General features: G+C 33.3%; 1 protein-coding gene across 8 annotated transcripts in view; it reads left to right on the top strand.

The window, feature by feature from the left end:
- Nucleotides 1–18,875, top strand: part of DMD (dystrophin) — a 2,504,498-nt gene that overhangs the window by 904,941 nt on the left and 1,580,682 nt on the right. For all 8 annotated transcript variants that reach the window (XM_069063824.1, XM_069063827.1, XM_069063826.1 and 5 more), the window contains one exon: nt 6,073–6,160. In XM_069063824.1, the coding sequence (XP_068919925.1) occupies nt 6,073–6,160 (88 nt within the window). The remainder of the gene's footprint in view (nt 1–6,072; nt 6,161–18,875) is intronic.

Here is an 18,875-nt window from a genome sequence, read left to right as displayed (position 1 = left end):
ACACACACACACACACACACACACACACACACACACACACACACACAGAATCTATACTCTTCTTAAAAGGCAAAGCAAATTCTCTGGGTTGGGAAGGCACATGTGGAGAAATTCTGAGCAGTCTCCTTCCCAGCAATATTATTAGGTATTGAAAAAGTTACAAGGTTGAAACTATCTCAACCAAATCTTTTCAGAATACTTTCATAATAGTTATACAGTTTTGTGAGATTTCATGTGCTCAACTCCTCTCCAGAAAAATCTCATCTTTGCTATGAGATATGACTGTGATAGAGAAAAAAATTACTTCTAGCCAGAGAATTTATCATTCCTACAAGAGCCTCTGTAAATGGTCAGAAAATCAAAGAATTTCATGGGTAGTATTATCATCTGGTATCTATGAATGAAAAACATACATCAAAATCTTGACTGGGTTCATATGGAATGGCTATTACTGCTATAGAAGCATTTCTTAAGTAGCATTAATAACCTCACATATTTCTAAGGAAGCTCATATTATTTGTGCTTTCATCATATTGAAATATTTTTTTGAGAGAAAAGGTGAAATACTGCCTTTAAATTATTTTAAAATAAAACCTACAACAAGAACATATATAATTTGAGAAGACCGTTTTTAAAATGTTTAAAGAACCATCTGTTCCATATTCAACTAATACAATCATAAATCATCTTGTATAGGAACCTTACGTATAAATTTGAAAAATTACTATTGATTTAAATCATGTAGGGGCTTTCAGCTTGTCTTTGTAATCTTGTCTCTTAAATCAGTTTTCATAAGATAAAACCATTGGGTTTCTCCCTGAGGAATATAGCATCAAAAGTTTTTGTTAGCCTGTTTAGAAGTAATTTACATTTAGTCAATAATGTCTCAACTGACAAACTGAATGTGCTGAATAGTATACAATAGATTGTAAGTTACTTTCTGTTTCCTCTTGAGTCTTCCTTATGAACTTGAACTCATTTTTTGAGGCACCCTTATGAACTTGAAGCCTCATTTTAATTTGCTAACTAAAATAGAATATAAAATTAGCTGCCTACATTTTCTTAGGGTACATATGTATGAACTAAATACTCAAGGAATATGGATATATGCATGTATATACATATACAAATGCATGCATGTATATGTACTTATGTGTGTATGTAAAATGCACACACATGTATGTATGTGTTTGCATAGAGTTACATACTCAAGCACTAAAGTGATAATGGATATTTATTGCATTCATTTTCTTAGTTCTTCATTTGTCAATCAATATGTATACGCCATTTCAACATCATGGGAGATTCTCATGAACTTGAGCAGTATTTTTTTTAATTTTTTTTTTTTTGGTAAAAGATCATTTATCCCCTCCTCCACTCATTCCTCTTTGAGTTTTCTCTTCTATGGACAGCAGTATAATGAATCTACTGATAGCAAGTCAACTTTATGTGTTTTCATGAATAAAACACAGAAATTTGGTTAGACTTTCCATTTCATACTGATAATTTTTGCTCTTCATTATGATCAAAGCCTTTAATTAAAAGATGAGCTCATCTGAAAAAAAAAAGCAAGATGCTAGAGAAAATTTCTAGGATACATACTTCTGATCTTTAAGGGTTTGCCATTCTGATTTCTGTTTATGCACTGTTAGTTATTATAAAAGTTTTACAAATGAAAAAACGATGAATAAGAGGTAATTTTTATGTGAACATACAAACTTTAGACTATGAAAGTGACCTAAAGCAATACTTACCATTTCTTGATATGTTTATGTCACTTGTATAGTCACAAGCTAAGGGACACCAGAACTTACTTGCTAGCTAACACATATTTATAATTCATTAGTTGCAACATTAAAAAAGAACCCTCTTTGTATATATATATATATAATATTATGTGTATATATATATATATATATATATATATATACTAATATAAGTGATATCATATTAATCTGGATAGGGTCAAGTGAATGGAATTATTTCACTATTCACTATTAACTATTTCATCTTTTAAGTATTTAGGTATAGTTGCATTAAACAGATGGATATTAAGAGATGCTAATGAATGATGTCATGGGACCTTAGAGGCAATCATGTGATCTTATTAACCCAGAAACACAGAATTCCCATTTCTTGTTAACTCTGCATAAAAAATATGCTTTTTTTGTTTCTATGATTAGGTTGTCCTTTACCCATTTAAGTTTGTATTTTTAAATTCCATAATTTTAAAAATATGTTTTTAGAATTTTGTGAGCTAACATTTTGAGAATAAGAATATGTTCCTATAGGAAATATTAATGATATATTTTCCTATGATAACTTAATTATTTTTTTTACTTGAAATGAGCATTTCTTAATACTTTAGAAACTGTGAGATATACCACCTGGATAGAATTTGATCGAAAGATTTGATGATGCTATACTGGAAGAAAAATACTTTTAAAAATGTATGAAACTTTGATTCCCATTTTGATGTAAAAATCATAAGGTCCATTTTTTTGGTAACAATCTTATAAAGCTCTTTCTTCCTTTTCCCTAACCATTTCTTTACTTTCACTGAAGTGGAAGCAGATTTGAGAAACAGTGGTCTGTGCTTTAAATTAATAAGAAGTCTCACTCTGAATTTCAGGTCAGAAGCTCATGTTTCAACAACCATGGAAAATAAGACCACAGTAACCTTTTAGCATACTATTAATCAATATTTGTTATCCTTATTCATTATCCCTTACTACTAAATGAAAATGAATGTAAATGTTGTGATTCATTAATAGCCCATGCACATATAAATACATATAAAGTAAATGCCTTATGCTTATTTGATAATTTAGCACTTGGACCTAGATACTTCAATGAGATCTTAAGAGGAAACTTAAAACTCAAATGCACCCCAGAGGTGATAATGTCTAATTCCTTTACCGTAAAAATCAATGAGTCCACAAAACAGGAAGTGATTGGCCCAGAGTCACACACAATAGTATGTAACTAGAAGCTAGTAAGTGTCTGAGGAAGGATTCAAACCCAGGTCTTCCTGACTTCCCTCTAAGTACAAGCAGAACTAAGTTTAATGGTTATGTCAGCACTTCAGAACTGTTAAAACAGAGTTACATCCTGGTTCCCAGATATATTACCTCTAAGCTTGCCCTTCTCTGGTACCATCCAAGTTCATCTTTCCTGAAAGTGGCACCAATTCCTGCTAATTGGTTACCAAATTATATAATTTCAGTGTTAGAAGTGACCTCCAGGAGAACTAAACCAACCTATAAAAGTCCAGTCTTTGTTGTCACTTTTAGGAATAATGTTGAGAACTTGTATGGTGTCTAGAAAAAGACAACACTAGAGACAACCAGAAAAAGTATTTCAGCCTATACCTATCCACAGAGGGACCCAAATTCAATAGTTCTACTTTCTCTTTTGAAAATATTAATGAAATCTCTACTTATGAAATTTAGAATATATGTCATATTTAAGCCTGTCTTACATAGGACTACACAATTTTCTAACATGCCTCATTAGAAAACAAAGGAAAAACTGGTAACCTAGATAGGACAGAAACATTTCGGCTGGAAAAGAGGATCCACTAAAAATGTCTTTCAGCAATCCTTTTTGATTTGTGTTTGTCTTTTGCCACTATGGTTCACAAATTGAACAGTTTGAAATGCACCTCTGCCCCTAGAGCTCTGGTGAATAACACTGAATATTTCTTTTTTTTTAATGGTCTAAATTCTTCAAGGAGCTTGTAGCTCATTACAACTGTCATTTATCTTTTAACAAGTAACATTCTTAAAATATCAGAAAACAGATACATTAATAACCTGACAGAGATAGGGAGATAGAGGATAAAATTCACAGAAATTGAAAAGGCAAACAGTCAGTAAACAATAACAAATTGGAATTTCCAAATATCTACTTCTGTTCTTGCCTATTTAGATAGTGTTAAACATGATATTAGTCATATTATTATTACTTTTTTGTTATTTCTAGAAGATTTTATCTTTTTTCAGATTTGTAAATCCCATAATCCACCAATGAGCTTGTGGGCTCATTACATCACTGGATCTATAAGTGATCAATAAGATGCAGTAGTTAAAATTGTTATATGGTAGAGATTATAGCAGAGTTCCATAACCTGTAGCTTCTGATGTTTGCAAGTAGAATTCAAAGTGTTAAAATATATTTTTCTCATTTGGAGTTCCTGATCATTGTGATTTAACAGATTTCCAGATTATTGATAGTTTAAAATTACTGGCAACTTTTAAAGTACAGATATGGAAACTAAATTGTCATTATGTTCTCACATCTTTCTTGCCTTGTTTAAATACATTAAATAAATGTTTTATATATTAGAGTTACATCAGATTTGATATTATAGAGTATTACAAGTTCATTTTTCCATCCTGCAATAATTAGTTGTCTGGACCCTGAATTCAGGAATCCTAATTCATAGGCTTATTTTTTTTTAAATGAATAGGTAAATTCTATTGAATGATTCCAACTTCTGAAAATAATATAGGCATAGGGAAAATTTTTAAAAAACTACAAGGAAAACACCATGGATTTTTATTTTTGTCTAACATACTGGAAAACATAATTCTAGAGGCCCTCATCCCTTTCTAAAAACATGTGTGAAATCTACATTTTGATCTCTAATTAGGTTAGGAACATATTAAGTTTAATAATCTAATTAGGTTAGGAACATGTTAAGGTACAAAGATGTATATGTACCTTTATATATTCTCCCACTTATATCTTTAGTAAATCAATAAATTGCTTCAAAGACCTATGGTAACAAACATATTTTAGAGAAAGAGCTCAATAATTAAAATTCTTCTGCTCTAAAGTACAGAGGATTTGTTATATTGATATTTTGGTATGCCATGATATGCCATCAGGAAACTTGAGTCCTCATCCTGTTTTGTCCACTGACTAGCTGTTTGATTTTAGACAAGTTATTTCACCTTTCTGGGCATCTCTTCTCATCTGTAAAATGACTCTAATGTCATTTCCTGCTCTAAAATTTATGACTTTGGGGGTTTGACTAGATTATCTCTAAGGTCCAGATCTACAAATGCATTATCCATGAAGAATAGAGTAAAATACTCATCTTATGTTAATTGAATGATAGGAGACTTTAACTGTCTTTAATTATGTTTAAGGGCAAATAGCACATAATGCTACCTTAGTATTTGAAATTATGAATGATTATAGTAACTTTCTACTGTTTTAGTCTCTTAAAATATGTTTACTCTTATTAAATAATTATACACCTTTTCCCTCTAGATAGATATTTGTGACTTAAAAATACAATTTAACAACTCTTGTTAATTTAAGGAATACTTTTACTTTCACATTTCAGGAATCTAAATTCAGTTAGGAAAAATGGAATAAGAGGCCATAACATTGTGACTTAACAAATCATCTTTCCTCCCTTCAAACCTGGGAGGATCTGAAGAATTGTTTCAAAAAGAGGAGATCCTATATTGCATGCTTTATACACTATATCCACATATAGTAATCAGTTTTATGGATATAAAGTAGTCCATGTTTTTCTCTAAAACTTAGACAAAGCAAATATATATGTATTATTTTATATAATATTATATCTATACCTAGAAAAATTTTAGGCAATTTAACTTTTTGTGGAAAAATATATTTCATCATGTAAATATATATAACAAAATATATAGTGTAAAAATAAAATATAAAAATAGTTTCTGACAGTTCAACTTTAACAGTGTCTTACTACAATTTATATTGCATATTTCTTTTATGCTAACATAGAAATGCAAAATATCAGAAGCTATCATGTGAGTTTAGAAATTCAGAGATGAAATGGTCATGATGGTACAATGCTTGTGACGGGATGTGATAGAAAGATGTTATGACAATAGGTTGTCTTAGATCATTGTAATCCATGTGTTGATGCCAGGAAAGAACAGAGAATTTGCTGAGGATAATGTAATAAAAGGACCATAAAATACCTCAAGACTAGAAAGGATCTTTAGAAGTTTTGATTATGTATAGCTTCAGAATGCCTGTATTGAAATACTCACCTTTGCTGTCATGCTGCAGGCCATAGAGCGAGAAAAGCCCGAGAAGTACAGAAAACTACAAGATGCCAGCAGATCAGCTCAGGCACTGGTGGAACAGATGGTGAATGGTAATTACACAGAGTTGATTTAGTTAATCTTCTTAGGGATTTGATAAACACATAGGTTTATATTTATCACAAGAACTGTATTAGAAAATTCATTGATGAATTCAAAGTGAAATTAAAGGCAAGGTTTTATTTTATTATTATTATTTCTCAATGCCAAAGGGGGGGAAAACATTTTCACTTTGCTTCCAGATGAATATAACACATACATATAGGAAATTTTGATAAGCATCCTGGTAAAGAACATTTTAAAATCATGTCTCCAGAAACTATTTTTAAAGTAGTAAATAAAAAGACAGACAGGCAGACAGTTGTCCTTGGAGTAGAGAAGAGTTGGGGCTTAATTCCTGCCTCAGACACATACCAGGCATTTCCCCTTGGAGAAGTCACTTGCCCTTTAAACATGGTAGGCAACCCTCCAAGAATGCTGCAGAGCAACTGGAGATCTGTAATGATAGAAGGAGTTTCCTCACCAGCATTCCCTAAGAATAACTACAACAATAACAATAGCTATTATTTATATCATGTTTTGATATAAAGTATTTCATAAAACACTTTACAAATATTATCTCCTTTTGTATTCACAATAGCCATATAATAAAACACATACCATTAATATTCCTATTTTACAAAGTAGGAAATTAAGGCAGACAGGTTAAATGACTTGCTGGAATCATATAGTTTATAAATGACTGAGGCTAGATTTGGAGTCTTCCTGACTCCAGCTTCAGCACTCTAATCACTATACCACCTAGTTTTCTCTTAAGCAGATTCCATAATAGCTAGAAATCAGCTCTATCATATTACATATAAATTATCAGTGATTTTTTTTTTCATTTTTTATCATAACAGACTGGAAACAAGAAAATTCATTACTCTTTCAAAGTACTATATAAGATTTTCACACTTCCATTTTCACAGTTTTCCTCTTCTGAGAAAAATAAAACACCCTTACCCCCCCAAAAAAAATCATTCTTTATTGAAAAAAATGAATAAAATAAATTTATTTTAAAATTCTTGTACATCTTAATTGAAAATTATGTGGGACTAAAATAGTAATATTTTAAATTTTACATATACATAATTAAGCATCAGACTAGTTCAAAATTTGACAACTTAATTTAGATCTTGTGCTTTATTTTGTGAAATTGAGTTGAGGAAAATCAGGGATAATATAAATTCTAAAACAACAGACATTTATTGATTGTCCACTCTATACTAAATAAAATGAGAATGCACAGGGTCTGGCACAAAATGCTTAATATGTTTTATCTGTTCCTACAGAGACTACTCTAGACCTCCTTTTGTGTTGTTAAGCTTTCTCCTACTCTCACTAGAGAACCTGACCTCATAACTAAGAAAATTGAAACCATTTGCCATGAACTCCCTCTTCTGCCCTACTATTAAAACTCCTAATATTTGTTGTCATTTTTTCTCCTTTTTTAGTATAGGCTCTGATAAAGAGGTGGCCTTTCTCTTAGCTCAGCCCAATCCCTCTATGTTTACCTGACAAGCTGCAGTGTCAATCACCATCTGTCTCTTTCTAGTCTTCAATCATTCTCTATCTACTGGCACATTCCCTGTTGCTTATAAACACTTCCACCTCTTGCTTATCCTTAAATAAAAGGCTTTATTTTACCCTACTGTCCCCCAAACTATTGTCTTATATCTTTCTTCTCTTAGCCAAACTCATAAAAAAGCAGCCAACACTTGTTGCTTACATTTTCTCTTCCATTTCACAACTCCTTTTAGTCTAATTGCCTTCTTCATCAGACAACTGAAATTACTCTCTTCAAAGTTACCATTGATCTCTTTACTGCCTAATCTTCATCCTACCTGAACTGTCTGTAACATTTCACACTATTTACCATTCATGGCTGGATGTTCTCTCCTCTTTGAGTTTTCATGACATTGCTCTCTCAGTTTTGTCTACCCAGCTGACCAATTCTCAGTATTCTTCATTGGATTATCATCCTTTTAGGACCACTTAACTTTAATTTACTCCAAGGTTTTGTTCTGGAGCCTTTTCTCTCACTATGTTCTTTCTACTGTTTATGTAATTTGCTCTTATGTGTTCACTTATTTCTATGTAAATGACTCTCTCATTTACTTATCAAGCTCTACTCTCTCTCCTGTCCAGTACCACACCACCAACTACCTAGTGGAAATTTCAAACTGGATATTCAACTGTCATCTCAAACTTATAGTGTAAAAACAGACTCAGTAACTTTTCCTGCATCTGTTACTCTTTCAGTCTTACTTATTCCTACCAATCCTCCGTATTTCAGTATCATCCTTTTAGTTACTCAGGTTTACAACTTTGGAGTCAATTTTGACACAATTCTCCTTCCTGTGAACTATCCAAGCAGTTGCCAAGTCTTGCCAGTTCTACCTCTGGCACATCTTACCTATGTCACCTTCTATCTACTTGCCCAGGGACTGTTCTATTTTAGTTCTCATTAGGTCTCAATCAAAGGAGTGAATAGTCACTTAATCTCCATGCCTTAAGCCTTTTACATCTCCATTATGTCCTCTACACAACTGCCAAAGTGACATTTATAGAGCACAAAGCTCATAAAGACCCAATATTATTGTCTTCTGGGACCAAATATAAATTCCTGTTTTTTTGTTTATAATGACTTACACCAACAACAAACTATTATTACAAGATGACTGATATTGTTCTTACCAACATTCTTTTTTTTTTTTTAAAGCAATCGGGGTTAAGTAACTTGCTCAAGGTTACACAGTCAGTTATTTCTGGGTGTGGTGCTGAGTATCTGAAACTGAATTTGATCCAGGTCATCGCGACACTGGAGCGGGTTCTCTTACTCGCTGAGCCACCTGGCCGCCCCTAAGCAATTGGGGTTAAGTAACTTGCTCTAGGTTACAGGGCCAGGTGTTTCTGTGTGGGTGCTAAGTGTCTGAGCCCGGGATTCAATCTCCAGGTCTTCTCAACACTGGAGCCGGTGCTCTTACTCGCTGTGCTACCTGGCCACCCCTTTACCAACATTCTTAGAGCATATTATGGTTTGCAAAGCAATTCTTATCTTATTTAATCCAAACTAAAATTTTGATAAACCTTATTATATATACATTATTCCCCTTATGAACATTATGGTCCAGCCAAACTGGCTTTCTTGCTATTTCTCACATACTCTATTCCATCTTTAGTTTCCATCCATGCCTTTATATAGGATTCTGTCATGCCTGGAATTTACTCCATCCTCATTTGTGCCTCTCAGAATTTCTAGCTTTCTACCAAGATTAGATCTTCTGAGTCTTTCATAATTCCCTGTAAATTACCTTGTATTTAAACTTTGTATATATGTTGTGTTTGTTTACATGTGTATTTTTTCTCAATAGAATGTTAGCTCCTTGAGGGTAGGCATGGTTTAATTTTTGTTTTTATGTTCTGATACGTAACACAGGGCCTGGTGCATCATTGGCTTAAATATTTGCTGACTGAAATATGAGTCTGGAGTTTGGGAAAGAGATTGTTTGTAGAGTGTGGGGAGTCATTTATATAAAGATAAATAAAAGACCTTTTAAATCATAGATGAATTGTATTCTCTACCAGTGAATAAATCGCCCACACCAGTGATACCACAGGCCATTGAAATATTTAAGTGTACCCGGAGATGATAAATAAAGCCATACAAATGAACAGATCCCTAAGAAAAAGTATATAATATATGTATAGATATAGATAGATAGATGATAGATAAATTATTTAAGACCAAAATGTTGGGAAATGCCTAAATCTGCAGAACAGGAGGAAGAAACCTAACCATCATGCTTAAACTTGGAGAGCAAAAGAAAGATGGGGATGCGAGAGAACTAAGAGAATAAATTGTCATAGGAGCCAAGAGAAAATTGAAAGTAGCAAAAAAGAGTGAATGGTGAACACTGCCAATAACGGTAGTAGGCATTTCTATAGCACTTTGAAGTTTGTAAAGCACTTTACAAATCTCCTTTTATCCTTGTAGCAGCAAGCACCCCGGCATCCCCAGGGTGGCTGCCAACACAGGTTCTTAGATCTGCTTTTCTAAAGGAAAGCAACTCAAAATGGGTTAACAATCTTGCTTTAATCAATCAAACATATCATTTACCTAGTTCAGGGTAAAATTCAGCACCCTGAACTTCAGAGTATACAGACAGAAGTTACAAGAAGACAGAAAAACATTTCAAGCAGACAAGCCTCCAATTGTGTGACCATTACATACATTCATACCTAGTCACAGTTACCAGAGAAGGAAGCAGCAACATCTGGGTTTTCAAAGCCAGGGGGCTCTCAAGGGCTTCCCAGAGTCTTGTCTGGTCAAATCACACAACACTTCTCAAAGTGACTCCCAAAACAAAGCCTTACATCAGGGTTTATATAGACTTCTCCTGGCTCAGAGAATGTCACAACCCTCTTGACCCACTGCCCAATCACAAAATAACTCTTGAAAAACGAGCCTCCCACCACAGGCTCCAGGTGCACTTAAGCCTATAAAAGGGTCTAGGGGCTGGGAAGATCTTAAATTTATATTCCCATTACAATCCTCAACCCTTAGGAAGTAGGTGCTTATTATCTTCATTTTAGAGATGAAGAAACCAAGGCAGAGTTCAAGTGACTTAACCACCATGCTCATTCAACCAGTGAATGTCTGAGTGTGGAAATGAATTCAGCTCTTTTTGACTTTAGGTTCAGTGCTGTATCCACTGTGTTACTATGTTAAATTGGCACAGAAGTAAAGAAAGATGAATATTGATGAGGAATTACACATAATGTATATAATTAGTGCTTCACTGATTGCCATTGAGACAAAATATTTCTTTTTATAATTGAGGCTTTTTTATAGAGTTATCATGGGTGGACAAATAAGTTGTTCCTTGTGCGGGAATTTAGTATATTTTCAGAGTCATAGAATCTCAGAGATCCAGTACAATGTGTTCAAGAACCTCCTCTTAAACTCATATGACAGATAGTCATCTAGTTTTTTTTTTTAAAGCAATTGGGGTTAAATAACTTGCTCAAGGTTACACAGTCAGTTATTTCTGGGTGTGGTGCTGAGTGTCTGAGCCCAGGATTCGATCTCCAGGTTATCCCGACACTGGAGCCGGTGCTCTTACTTGCTGAGCCACCTGGCCACTCCTAAGAAATTGGGGTTAAGTAACTTGCTCAAGGTTATATGGCCAGGTGTTTCTGAGTGGGTGCTAAGTGTCTGAGCCCGGGGTTCGATCTCCAGGTCATCCCGACACTGGAGCCGGTGCTCCTACTTGCTGTGCTATCTGGCCGCCCCATGTCATCTAGTTTTTGGTTGAAGACCTCCATTGGCATCAGGGACCTACTGGTTCCTGAGGCATGACATTCCACATGATTCAGATATAAATTTCTGCATTAGAAAAGAAAAAGAACTTGTATGTTGGAGACAAAGGGAAGAAAAAGGGATTCTAACCAAAATTATCCAGATCCTCTGAATGACTTACTAAAATTCCTAATGTTGAATTTCATTCTGTCTATATAGATACTGCCTACAGGATAGGCAATTAGGCTTGTGTTTATGTCTTACCTACAGTAAATGTCAAGAAAGATAGATGCTTTGCTAGGAAAATAATTCACAGTTCAAAATATTACTACAATATGATCATCAGAATTAAGAATATAAAAATAACTTTCAAAATTTCTGAGTTCTCTTTCTGTCATTTTTCCTCCATCATTTACTTGGTAAAGTATATTTTCTTTCTATAATGTGATTATTTCCCTAGAGTGGAAAGACTGTGACTGACACTAAGTGGATTGTTGTGAGGAAGGTATATACTGGTATCAGAAGAATGCCCAAACTAACCCCTAATCTCTAGAAGCTCTGCTGATGTAGAGAGAGGCATTGAAATTCCCAAATGCAATTTAAGTATGTTGGAGATATATAAAGGTAGTGTATTGGCTTCAAAAGTAATTGCTGTAAAGGAGACCATTAGTCATTTGGGTATATACATTGTTATATTTGTTTAATAAAAAGTTAAGTCTATATTAGAGTCTTGCTAGTATGTGTTGATATCTTTTAATGTATGTGTGATTCTATATATTGTGTCACTTGGAAATTGACTCATCCAAAAGAGAAATTAGGTTACAAGTTGCCCTCAATCATATATAAATTTAAAAACAAACTTTACTGAGATCAAAAAATGTAATGCTGTTAATGAAACAGAAGTAATTTTCTTAACAGTTAAAATTTTAATGACATGAGTTTAAAAAGGAATGATTTTAATATAGAAATCACACATATATCTAGATTTAGAAGTAACATAAGAAGACCATTCAACCCAACATCCTCTATTTATAAATATAGAAAGCAAGACCCATGAATTTAAACTATTTGACCAATTAAGGTCACATAGGTAGGAAGTTTCTGCAACTCCGGTCCACTGACTCCGTAGTGAGTACTCTTTGCAATGAACGCTGGTCCTATTCTCTGTCTTCAACCTACCTTTCCAGTCTTATCTTCTTGTATTCCCATAGAAACCTTATGAGTTAATTGCCTTTCTGCAAACATGAAAGTGCATCCCTTCCTCTGTGCTTCTCCTTAGGCCTCTCCCTTTACATAGGATATCCTCCTCCTGATCTATCCTTACTTTTCAAAATCTCAACTGTATTTGATGTTCAGATATTTTTAAGAGTCCTAAAACTAGAGTAGATTTTCCTAGTTATAGAGTTTCCTTAATTAATCCATTTTTGGGAGCAAAAACCTTCACTAACATTGGGAAGTATTTTCCCCCATTTATTCGAATCCCCAAACCATTTACAGTTAAGTCATTTCCTTCAATTCCATATTTGGTAGGGATGAAGCACAACTAATCAGAAAAAAAAGTCATTTCTAAAGTCTTTTGTTAAGAGGTGCTTCCTTTAGAATGAAATTAATGGATATCCTGATGAAAGGGTCAAGAACATTCTCACAGAATTATTGAGCAATGTTGAATAACTAATCTTGATTTCTTAAAGCTTTGAGAAGCTCCTCCAAGAAGCTTAATTTTTTGATGCCTCAAGCCTTCAAAGTAGGGGTCGAATACCAGTGATGCTTATTGTGCTACCTCGTCTTTTTATTAATAGAATTTCTTTGGATGTGCTACTTTTAAATTCAATAAAATAGCTTATGGGATAAGGTTTACTACTTTAAGTTATGAATCAAACATTCTCCTGGTGTTGGGCAATTCTTGTTTTCAGTGTGCAGATAGTAATGCACACACATGCACACACACACATAACACATGTATATATGTATATATACATATACACACATATGTTCACACACATGTACCTATACATATGTGTGTATATAGAAATGTAAGAGAGGGGGGAAAAGCTTCATCTGTATTGTTACAAGGGAGTATTTATGTGGGTGATTTAAAACAGAAATTTAAAAGCAATATATCTATACATTTATTTTACATTTCTTCTTTTCTCCTTTCCTTCTGCTTATGATGATTTCTTCAAATATGTTGCATCGCACAAATGGACACATTCAATTATAAACTAGTGACTGTGAATGGTCTGAATCAGAGCTAGAAATTAAAGAAAAACCAGGTTGGCATGAAAATTTTCTAGAGAATTTTTCGGTGATGACTGCCTTCATTTTCTTGCCTTGGGCTATAGATTTACAATTCAAGAAGACTTTTCTTTCCTTGACTTAATTAGGGTGAGTGGTAAACTGGTAGCAATGCCTTTATAATCTATATAACTTTTATAATTTTATAACCTGGCAGTGAGGTGTCTGCAGTCATGGCTAATTGGGAGAGAATTAACAGACTTTTCCAAACATTAAAAAAAATAGAATTTAAAAAGATATGTTTAAAAAAAGTCAGAGTCAGTGAGAAAAGCTCTGTAATTGAAGTCAGAGGAGTAAAGGGTTAAACTCCTGCTTTTGACACTGTCATGCAATATGCAAATAACTTCTCTGAGTTTGTTTCTCATCTGTAGATATAGTTTTTACCTCACAATATTGCTATGAGAAAAGCAGGTTGTGCAATTTAACTTATATGAATGTAACTAATTTGATATACAGTTAGAGAAATTTTTTTAAAAAAATAATTCAAAGTTACAGTTATCTATCCACTAATCCTTACCAGTTATGTATTCTAACACTTTCACATAAATATATTGATGATTATCTGATCTCATCAAAGTGGAAACTCACTGTACCTGGGAAAATCCCAACTCACCATGGTTTTTATCCTTGTCCACGTCTTCCTATAACTCTCTAATAATTTACTCAATATGCTAGTGCCTTTTTTCTATATATTTTAACATTTTCTTAGTACGGTGTTATATTGGGCTTGCTATATGTCTAATAAAAGTCTTTAAAAGTCATTATTTCTTGAATGCCCCTTTTTATCATTTTTCGCACCCATGTCATACTTGGTTTTTCTACTTTTGCCAAGAATGCACCCTTCTCTACTCCTTTTGGTCATGAACAAATTTGATTCCTTATCTATCTATATGTTTCATTATTCATGGTCTTATAGCATCTAGGTGAAAATATCAGCATTTAAAAGATAGGTTTCTGCATCAGTAAGCTCTTTGGTGTTATTGTAGAATTTCTTAGATCCAATCCTCCCTATTCTTTCTCCCCACCTTTTGAGTTATATTTTGAGGGTTTATTATTTCTTACATTTATGATAATCAGACTCAGTCCTATGTCAGCACATTACCACTCACTTCAATAACAAAGAGGAGGAAAGTTGTGTTGGTCCAAAAGATTTTGGCTTAATCTAATCCTTTCTTTCTCCAAGCTTCATTAGAAATGCTTTCTTACATTAACTTTGAATCTTGAAAAGTGGCCTCTTTTTCATAGTTCCTCACAAAATCCTCCCTCCTCTCCTCTCCTATGCTTTCCTTTCTGTCCCTCTCCTTTCTTCCTTTCTCTTCCGCTCCTCTCCATTCCTCCCTCTCTCTTTCTCTCTAATACCTCTCTGATTAAAAATATTGAACAGATTTCAAACATGATTTTTTTCATATGTGGTAATCAAGGATTATGGAGAACAAATTTAATAAATATATTTAAATATAAGTAATAATGATTACTTTATTAAGGGAAAAGCATATCTCAACAAATATTACTCACTAAGGATTAAATTGTGATCTTAAGATAATTAATGCTAATCTCATAAAAATATAATTTGAATGATTCATGCATAACTTCTCAAATAGAGTGGTCTAAACCACAGATGTGAAATACTTCTGTTCAATCATCATAGGTTGACTACTAGGGTTTTGTTTTCACCTTTAATCTACATGATGTGGGAAACTGAAAGTTTCAGTTCTCCTTGTCCTGACACACCTATGTAATGAAAACTCTGTAACACCCACTGTTTCCACATGGCTTCTTCCCTCTTCAGTTCCATGTAATTTTGTTTCAATTTTTCTCTAAATTTCCATACTACAAAGTTAAGTATTCTATGTACAGTGTACACTTAATAAACCTTGACTGACATATTTCATATGGCTCTAGTCTCAAAATAGAGTTTGGGCTAGAAAAATTGTTTTTGTACTTTAAGATTTTAGGGGAGGGGGCATCTAGGTGGCACAGTGAATAGAGCACTGGCCCTAGAGTCAGGAGGACCTGAGTTCAAATCCATCCTCAGACACTTAACACAAAAATTAGCCAAAAAACCTAACGCCAATTGCCCTACTTTCCCCCCTCCAAAAAGCAAAAACAAACAAACAAACAAAAAGATTTTAGGGGAGATTTTTTGTTGTTGTTGTTCTGGGATGGGGAAATCAAAGAAAAGTTGTGGAATATAGCACATAAATCTGTTGTAGTTCAGGGACATTTAGAAATAGAAAAGATGAGAAAAGGTCAAACAGTGATATATATATATATATATATGTATATATATATATATATATATATATATATACACACACACACACACACACATATATATATTTTATCTGGTCTTTTATGTAAATTATTAATCTTGCAAGAATACATTTAAAATGTAAAGATAAACCATAGTATGAAAACAAAACTGGCTTTATTTGAGGCCTCTGGTAATTTAGTTTCTAATATGTATTCCATCTTTTCATGGATTCTGAATGAACTTGTGTGGTGATGAAGGCCATTAAATTGAATGCCAAATGAGTTTGTAATGGCTTGACGCTTAAAATAAAGTGCATTCAAAATAAGAGCATTTATTAACCAGCTTCACTTTCAGTTGTCATTGCAAATATCTTATATGCCAAATCTATAAAAACACAGGTTTAGAATTATTCTATCCTGGATTCACAAGTAAAGATGAACATACTTGATGAGGTATTCTTCACATTAAGTGCCAGTTCCAAAGTACTTGGATGTTGGATAGTGCCACAATTAAAAAATACTTTAGCAGTCTGTTATGCATGGGGCACAGGTAATAAAATTAATGGATGCACTTCAACTAATGATCCATTTCCTTTGGGAACAATGTATTTATTCAGAGACTATTTCAGGGGCTGTTTAGAATATGAGATGTGAATGGATTATAATTCTTTATCCCTGAGATTCTAATATATGAGCACAGAATGGTTTCTATAAGTATCATGATGCCTGGTTAGAAGTTGTTTACACTTTTAAATACTAAACAAATAAAATAGAACAGATATTGAGATGATTGGCTATTTTCAAGTAGTTTATAACATTTATATTAACATACTGGTGTACTAGAATTCTACAAGTGAATAAAGCAGTATAATCTTGAGTTTTAATTGAACCTACAATGCACAATAAAACAGAATAGTACAACATTTCTTATTAGATTGAGTGAAATTGTATTGACCCTCTTATTTTAACTCAGAGTAGAGGGAAATTTAAACTTGGATCACATCAGTGTAAAGTCAAGGAATTAAATTTGGTACTTTTAGGAAATGAGTTCTTTCTTCTCAATGAGTCGCCATTAGTGATTTATTATATCAATGTACTAAATACTTAAGAAATCTTAAAAATGTCTTTAGTGCTCTAATTTAGCCAGAGTCATTGCATGTGGGACAAAAAAGCCAAGGACCTGAATTCTATCTCAGACTTTCTCATTTCCTAATCGTGTCCTTGGGTAGATAGGTGGCAGAGTGGATGGAGTGCTGGGCTTGGAATCAGGAAGACTCATCTTCTTAAATTCAAATCTAGCCTTAAACACTTACTAGTTGTGTGACCCTGAGTAAGGCACTTAACCCTTTTTGCCTCAGTTTCCTCATCTATAAAATGACCTGGAGAAGGAAATGGCAAACCACTCCAGTAGCTTTGCCAGGAAAACCACCAATCGGGTCACAAAGAATCACACATGACTGAAACAACTGAACACCAAAAATCATGTGTCCTTAAGCAAGTCACATCTTTGAGCTATAGTTTTCATTGTAAAAGTAGTAGAAAGTGTTCCATAATGATCTTGATATTTATAGATAATCTTATTTTATCTTCCCATCAACCATATAATGTAAATATCTTACAGCTGATGAAACTGAGGTTCAGAGTTCAAGTGATTCACCTGTTCTCCTGTAGCCCATAAATGTCTGAGGAGGAATTTGGACTCAGGGCTTTGCTGATTCCAAGTCCAACATTCTTCCCCCTATTCCATACCACTTCTATTCCAAATCTAAAATTCTGTGAATCTATGCTGTGCCATTATAAAATATTTAAAAGAGATTCCATTAAAAGTCTATTATCTCAAGAAAATATCCCAAGTACAACAATTCATGCATCTCAATAGCAATATCATTTCTAAGTCCCCTTTTAGATTTAAACTGACTTAATATAAAGCAGTATTTTAAGAGAATTGGATATTGTATTGTGTAATGCATGTACATTATATGTGTCATGTTTATATGAATTTACAACATGTTAAATAAAGTATTGATCTAATGTAGAGGCAATGTGAAATAGCAGAATTGAACTTGAGAAGATCTGAGTTCAAATCCTATGGAAACAGTTATGATACTATTGAAAAGTCACCTAATATCAGTGAACCTCAGCAGACTATCTAAAAATGAGTGTCTTTAGAGTGACCTGAGGTCTCAAGTTTCTTGTACGGTTAGGAAGTTTATGATCTGAGAAATATATGAAATCGGGATATTGTTTACATGAAAAGTCATATTCACTCATACTTTGGATTTGTAGTCAGCATTTTTTCTAATAGTGTATCAAGAGATATTTTAGGAGATGTTGTTTAATTGTCTAAGATGATAGTTACTTAGAGATCTTTAGTAGATTCTTGTATCAATGTTTCATTCTAGAGAAGAATTCATTTATTGGAAGATTCCATCTATCTATCTATCTATCTATCTATCTATCATTTCCCCTTGTCATACTGAATCAGAGCTCTAATCATGACACAATCATGACAAGTTGATCGTTTAGAGCCCAAGACATTTTTTTCAGATTTTTTTAAATAAAAATTTCTCTAAAAGCTCTCTTGATAGAAAACAAGATCAAGTTTTCATTTAGTTTCTCTGTAAATCATCTTTTCCTTCCTGAATACCTATTGTGGACTTCAGGCAATAAGTGGTACCAGGAGTGATTGACCTTTGAATTTTTATACATTTAAAGAATCTTTTATTTTGTAGCCTTTGGAGTTTCTTCCAAGTTATGCCATGAATTTTTTTTTTAGCCATTTAACATGTGCTTCATATCTGACCAGTCACATATTCTGTGGGCTTCCCTCTTTTCTTTGCTTCATCAAGCCTTTCCTTTCCTAAAAAATAACTTTG

Source organism: Petaurus breviceps, unplaced genomic scaffold (assembly GCF_028583685.1).
Source record: "Petaurus breviceps papuanus isolate PSGF00001 unplaced genomic scaffold, PetGlider_PUasm1.0 90603, whole genome shotgun sequence".
In the NCBI taxonomy this organism is placed as follows: domain Eukaryota; kingdom Metazoa; phylum Chordata; class Mammalia; order Diprotodontia; family Petauridae; genus Petaurus; species Petaurus breviceps.
The sequence above is the reverse complement of the archived record's forward strand: the minus strand, read 5'-3'. Positions and strand labels throughout refer to the sequence as shown.